The sequence below is a fragment of the Nanorana parkeri genome, unplaced genomic scaffold (genome assembly GCF_000935625.1).
Source record: "Nanorana parkeri isolate BGI_ZX_2015 unplaced genomic scaffold, ASM93562v1 scaffold98, whole genome shotgun sequence".
Taxonomy (NCBI): domain Eukaryota; kingdom Metazoa; phylum Chordata; class Amphibia; order Anura; family Dicroglossidae; genus Nanorana; species Nanorana parkeri.
This window is the reverse complement of record NW_017306366.1, coordinates 1,240,797-1,247,688: the sequence shown is the minus strand read 5'-3', so window position 1 is coordinate 1,247,688 and position 6,892 is coordinate 1,240,797. Positions and strand designations below refer to the sequence as shown.

Genomic DNA, 6,892 nt, shown 5'->3' with positions numbered 1-6,892 from the left:
AAACAAATGGGCGGAGTCGTCCCTGATGTCACGGCCGGCTCCGCCCATTTGTTGTCATGGCGTCCGGCTTTCTTTTATTTCGAGTCGTCGTCGTCGTTGTAGACAACGCTGGACGTCGTGATTGACCTTTGGATTACGTTGGTGGAGCAATTTTTGGGATTTTTATTTTTTTTTAAAGGACTTGTCAACAATTTTTGACTTTGGAGGTAACGAGCAAAATAACTGAGCCAAATACCATTTCAACATCGCAGGACCGAGGATCAGGTGAGTATTGTTAGTTTTTACCCCTAGACCAAAATGAGCACTTGACCCTTGCAATGCAGAGGGTCACCCCACTGCAAGGGTTAATTTTTAAAAATCTTCTTTAACAAAACAAAAGGGAGCAAATAAGAGAAGATTGTTGCCAGGAATCACATACACTTTATATACTGAACCAGATAACCTCATAAAAATCTCTTGGGGTTTCCCAAAAACACAGCACCCGGCACAGCAGCACATTGGCTGGGAAATGTGAAGAGGAGCAAGCTTGTGAGAAACAAAATTTTACAGCAGCTGATCCCTGGGTGAGAAATCTTCGCCAATTCACCAAATGTAGAGATTGGATCTTCAAGAACAGAGATGCAGTGGAAGGGATTTATCACAACTAAGTGAGCGAACACATAGCGGCGTTCGCTCACTTCTCGATCCTGTCACGGCTCTCTGCCGTGACAGGGAGGGGCTGGATTCCTCCCTCCCCGCTCCGATAGCGCCCACTACAAGGGTTAATAGATTTTTTTTTTCCCCTGGGGTTCTTCTTTAATGCAATTTATGGTGACCGCTGGTGACTTCAGATGAGCGCCAACGCATTGTGGGAAAAATCAACATGTCTGCATTTTTCCGCAATGCACTGCGACCCACCTCAATGCAGAGTTGCAGTGTGAACGAGGTGCCCTGTGAACGGGGTGCCCTGTTGGTGACCTGCATTGTTCTTGTGCAGAAAAACGCACATAAAAGGGAATAAACTAAGACTGGAGCAGACAGAATCTGCAGCAGCTTACACAGTAACCAATCCGCTTCTAGCTTTCATTTTCAAAGCCTATTGAACAAACTGAAGAGAGAAGCCAATTGGCTACTATGGACAGATGTGGCCGCTTAGCCTGTACAAAGCAATGGCAGGAGCCACAGCTGTCCGCCTGCATTGCGGAGACAGATGACCTCCTCTGGACACAAGCAGCTTCTGAACACAGGTGGAGAGCTGCAGCCGCACCTTTCTGCAACCACTTGTGATACCAGCCACAAGAATCTGCTGCCAGACCGCAGAGCCTGGTGTGAATGCGGCCTGAGCTTTGTAACATTTTTACTATAACCTGACAGGGTCATTTAAAGCAGCTGGTGTCACCAGCGAAAGCAAGATACAAAACTCATTATATAGGGGACACAGGCACAGTCACAGCCAGCCTGTCATAACTGGGGGTGACATGGGGTCACTTTTTTGTCACCTCATATAATACAGTGGATTTCATTATAGGGGACACAAGCACAGTCACAGCCAGCCTGTCATAACTGGAAGTGACATGGGGTCACTTGTTCTCACTGCATATAATGGAATGGAATTCATTATAGGGGACACAAGCACAGCCAGCCTGTCATGACTGGGGGTGACACGTGATCACTTTGTTGTCACTTCACATGGCAGGGTAGAATGGTTGTGTGTGGGGAAGAGGAGGGGGAGGAGACACACAGACACGTGACTCGTTCGCCTCCCCTCACACAGCGAGGACTGCTGACAGCCGTCACAACATCTAGTAAGTGGGCGTGTCTGTAGGGGGCGTATCTTCCCGCCTCGGCACGGCTGATACTGTTGTCGGTGAGGTGCCTAAGGAAAGGACCCGGCTTTACATGGGCCCGGCCTTACATGGGCCGCAGCAATGTTGAAGACTGAGCGGATTCTGCACCTGAAGACCCAGCGGGGCCGAACCCTGCGGGCCGTGAGGGAGCATTACCTGAGGGAGGACGTGAGCTGCAGGAGCCCGCTGTGTACAGACTGTGCCCGAGGTGAGAGGGCTTCTTCCATCCATGTCTACATTGTCTGCGTACACTTCCCGCCTTCTGTACAGAAGCTGCTGTTTGGGCATAGAAAAAAAAAAAGGAAGTGCCCCAAATGTATTTATTCTTCATGTATGCTCCAGTTCCATTAAGCTCTGTCCTGTTAAGGCGACCGGTCACTGGAGTCAGCTGGTTGTGTTATAAGTAGGTGGTCTCTGCACCGCCCACTTTAGGTCTGCAGGGTGCGTCTTGTTCAAGTAAGGTGCTCTGCCGAGTCCTCATCCCTGGGTTGCTGGAAGCCAAGGATCGGGGTGATGGGAGGTTATGTCCCTCGGACTTCTATGGACATAAGAGAGGTCAGTAATAAGAAAAAAAATCCAATAGAAAATCAAGGGTATTCCTCATCAATAATAGTAAGCGTGTCTACAAATGCTAGTTATGGGGTTAGTCCACCTATTCACAACAAATGAAAAGGTAAACTAAATGCCCTCCTCGCCCCCCGGTCCCTGTGCCCACGCCAGCCAGTACAAGGGCCCATTCACACCTATGCATTGGATGAAGTGCACGCTATTGTAATGCAACTACTGTGCATTACACTGTGGCAGGTGCATTGCATTGCCGCCTCGGTGCTGTTACATTAACCGCCTCGGTGCGGTTACATTATCGAGTCGGTACAACCGCCTCGCATCTGGTGTGAATGGGCTCTAATGGTTGCAGTTGTTCTTCTTTAACCACTTCTGGGCCGCAATACGTCTATAGACGGTGGACCGTTAAAGCTGTGCTGTAGCAGCCGTGTTCTTGGTGCCACTTTTAACAGCAGACGATTGCTGTTAATGTACAAGCAATCTGGCGTCTGTACAGCCGCCAGATCGTTTGTACCGAGCGGCGCCCGGGAGCGGCTCGGCAAGTCTTTACGAAATGATCACTCGACGTGTCACTCGTTACATTCTCCGGCTCTTAGAGCCAGGAGATGAAGCTGGGAAAGCAGATATCTGCTTCCTCAGCTTCTTTGGGGACCTTAGGCGACATTAGGAGCCCTGATGTCTCCATAAAGAGGACCTGTCACACCCTATCTGCTATTACATAGGGTGCTTGTTATCCCCTATGTGATGGCAATAGGGTTAGAGTAAAAAAAAAAATTGTTTGAAAATTATAAAAATTAAAGTAACATAAAAGAATAATAAAAAAATGTTTTTTAAGTCCCCACACCACCCTCCCCCCCGTGTGGACACACATACACACGCAAATTCGCGCCTACGTGCGAAAACGACAATTGCGCTACACATGTTACATATCGCCGCGACGTCGGAGTGAGAGCAATAATTCTAGGGCCATCAATCACTGTTAGCAGTAAAAGCGCTAAAATGTTCCCTATGAGAAAAAGCGTTTTAAATGTTCCCTATGGGAAAGTTTGGGTATTGACCTTTTTTGTGGCTTCACGGGCGAACGCAATTTTAAGGCTTGACGTGTTTGGTATCCATTTACCCGGCGTGACCCCATCTTTTATATTTCTCCAAAAAATTGGTTATTATATTATAGTATGTTTCTGTGCACTAAATTTTTATTTAGTTTATTTTTTCCTACAAATACTGGTCTGATATACATTTGCACAAAAGACGTGCACCATAAAAAATTGCAAATAGCATTTTTTTATTCTGCAGGGCCTCTGCTTTCAGAACATATATCATAGTTTGGGGGTCTGAAGCTGTTTTCAAGCCAAAAATTAATATTTTATCATTTGTGCGCAAATACTAGGAAAATGCCCCGGACAGTAAGTGGTGAAACCGACTATAAGGCCCCATTCACACATAGCAACATCCCTTTTGCAGCGGCCGGGATAGCGCGACTTTTGGGGCGATGTTCCAGCGACGGTAGCGCGACCTTCTCCGTCGGGCTCCATTAGAAAAAAGCAAAATCCGACGAAAAAAGGGTCCTGTAGAAGCGACTTGCGACGAGCGACGCGAAACATGGAGCTAAGACAGCTCCTTTTGAATATTATTAGCCGGCGACTTCTCCCGTCATCGTGCGGCAAAAATGCGCTATATCGTGGCGGAAATTGCGCAATATATTGCTACGTGTTAATGGGGCCTAAAGGAGCAAATAAGAGAAGTTTCATGTTGATTTTAGGTACAGATGCGCTATATCGTGGCGGAAATTGCGCAATATATTGCTACGTGTTAATGGGGCCTAAAGGAGCAAATAAGTTTCATGTTGATTTTAGGTACAGAGAGGGGAATTTATCAAAACCAGAGCAGACAAAATCTGGAGCAGTGGCCCATAGGAACCAATCAGCTTCTCTCTTCAGTTTTGCTCAGGTGAGATTTGAAAATGAACGAGAGAAGCTGATTGGTTGCCGTGCACAACTGCTCCAGATTTTGTCTGTTCCAGTTTTGATAAATTCCCCTCATTGTAATGAAAAGAATATCCGATTAGTTGCCCCATGTTAATGTACTTCACCCTTCCTTGTGCTTGCTAAAATAAGCTTGGTTTTCCTCAGGCTGTCTTCCCCCGGCTCACAACGAGGATATTGGCTGTGAAAGGAATTGCAGAGCAGCCAAAGTACACAGCATTTTGTTTGACAAGAAATTTGCATCCATTTGTTACAGAGCAACATTTGTGTTGTGGAAATATTAAAAAGGAAAATATTATGTTTATGCTGGATGGAGAAAGTGCATTGCTTGCATTCTTCCCTATTTAGGATCTGGAGCCGGCACGGATTTCTAACAACAACTATTCCGTAATTAGCCAACACTTTAATTTCATGAATTTTAGCCTCCAACTGACAAATTTGTAGCAATTGGCTTCCTGTGTGTAATTGTCAGATGTATGAACAAACGCCCAGCGTAATAAGATTCCGCCATCCTTTCCTTATTCTGTGCTGACTGCCTTAAGGGGAAAGCTGACCTCTATGGATGAAAGCAATAGCTTGTTTTTTTTCTATGAGGTCCACTATACCGGCACAATGATTTCATTCCGTTATGGAGCAGGGATGGATACATTTAAATAGGGGTTGATACGCCTTCAGTTAGGAGCCATTAGAGGTGTTTATACTATTCTACAGCAATGTGACAGATCACATTTATTATTTTTTTTCTGTTCGATATTTTAGTTGTTTATCCGAACCTAAAAGAAAAAAAGTGCACAAGATAGAAAGGGAAGAGCAAAACAAACCACAAGTAAGCCTTTTCCTCTTTCTGTTATGGAATTCCATGGTGCCAGGGAACGTGTATGTTCCCTATGGCAGTCACAGAGGATCAGCAGTTAAAGCAGACCTTCACTCTCCTTCTCGAGTTAAAGGGTAACGCCACTTTAACGGAAAAGTACTTTGAGAGTAAAATGTACTCTTCCCAATACTTAGTGTCGGCATGGGACACTGCAAGTGTCAGTTGCCGGCTCTAAAGATCGAGAGCTGAGTGATCACAAATCGCTGATCGCTCAGCTCACGGTCTTCTCCATGCAGAGAGAGGTGACCGCCACACGCAGGGATTCCCCTCTCTGTCCCTCCACTGCTCATTGGAGAAACGGAGGAGGCAAGCACAGCTGGATCTAGAGAGGCAGAGCCAGCTGTCAATCAGGTAGCGGGGTGGATCCTGACAATATTGTCGGGATCTTTCCTGGCTGCAGCATGGCTCTGCACTTTCAGCATATAACAGGCAGTAGCTCGCTAGATGCTGACTTTGGGTCACAGGAGTAAATGTACTTCTTTGATCCAAAAGAGAACTAAAGCAAAAAAATAAGTTTCACTTTAGTTCTCTTTTAAAAAGATAAAAATTAGAAAATCCTAAGGGTATCGCATATATGATTTTTCACACAAGCCTTTTTGCAATTTAATGTTATTAAAAATCACCTTTCGATTTAAAACTGTAGCCACTGGAATTGTCTCTACCTGTCAAAACAATGTAATGCAATATGGCGACCTGGAGGCGTATCGGACACAGTTGGTGTACGGAACACCCTTAGAAATGTCACTTCCTGCTTCTGCGATTGGCTGACTCCTATTCCCAGAAGTCTGCACTAAGATACAAGTATAATTTTTGGCATCCATTGCAATAGCAATTTAATTTTTAGAGAGTGACTCCCTAGGGGTTAATTAATACTAAAGGGATGCCGACACTGCACCTTTCTTCATTACCACACAGAGGGTAATTTATACAAAATCTGGAGCAGATTTGCACTGCAGCCAATCAGCTTCTCTTTCATTTTCAAATTTTACCTGACCAAACTGAAGAGAGACGCTGATTGGTTGCTATGGGCAACTGCTCCAGGATCTGTTTGCTCCAGTTTTTATAAATTCCTCGCAGAGTGTCCACCAGCTGATTATAATGAACCCAGACCCTCCCATTCGGGGATCAGTTTAGAAAGAACATGCTGCAAAAAACAGCCATTTCTTCAGATCAGAAACAGATAGGAAACTAGTAAAGTTGCAATGTGGACTGATCACCCAAAGAGGATTAATTATTTTGTATTTTTGGGGGGTTTGAATTAGTTTTCTTCAGATCAGAAACAGATAGGAAACTAGTAAAGTTGCAATGTGGACTGATCACCCTATAGCTTGATATAGATTACTGCTGCATACCATACAGCGTAGTGACCAATAGTAACAGAGGAGGTCCTCTTAGTGACCGCTATGGATAGCGCTGTACAGAACCTCAAGAATTCAAACAGAAGTCAACCGCACTCAAAAGCCCCGTATATAAACTTGGCTTTAGTGCAAAATCACATAAGTCAACAAGTCATTGTTTCGGGGCTGCGCAGGGTCCCTTCCTCAAGGTGGCACAGAGACAAATGCAATAAGTGATAAACAGATATATTCAATATAGATGCATTAGATCACTTATCTACTTGTATTTTGTGACTTTTTTTTTTT

At 45.0% G+C, this 6,892-nt stretch overlaps 1 protein-coding gene across 1 annotated transcript in view; it reads left to right on the top strand.

Annotated features, from left to right (window-relative positions):
• Nucleotides 1-1,772: 1,772 nt before the first annotated feature.
• Nucleotides 1,773-6,892, top strand: part of DIS3L (DIS3 like exosome 3'-5' exoribonuclease) — a 32,806-nt gene continuing 27,686 nt past the window's right edge. The window contains exon 1 of the mRNA XM_018552828.1: nucleotides 1,773-2,034. Within this exon, the coding sequence (XP_018408330.1) occupies nucleotides 1,908-2,034 (127 nt within the window). The 5' untranslated portion in view covers nucleotides 1,773-1,907. The remainder of the gene's footprint in view (nucleotides 2,035-6,892) is intronic.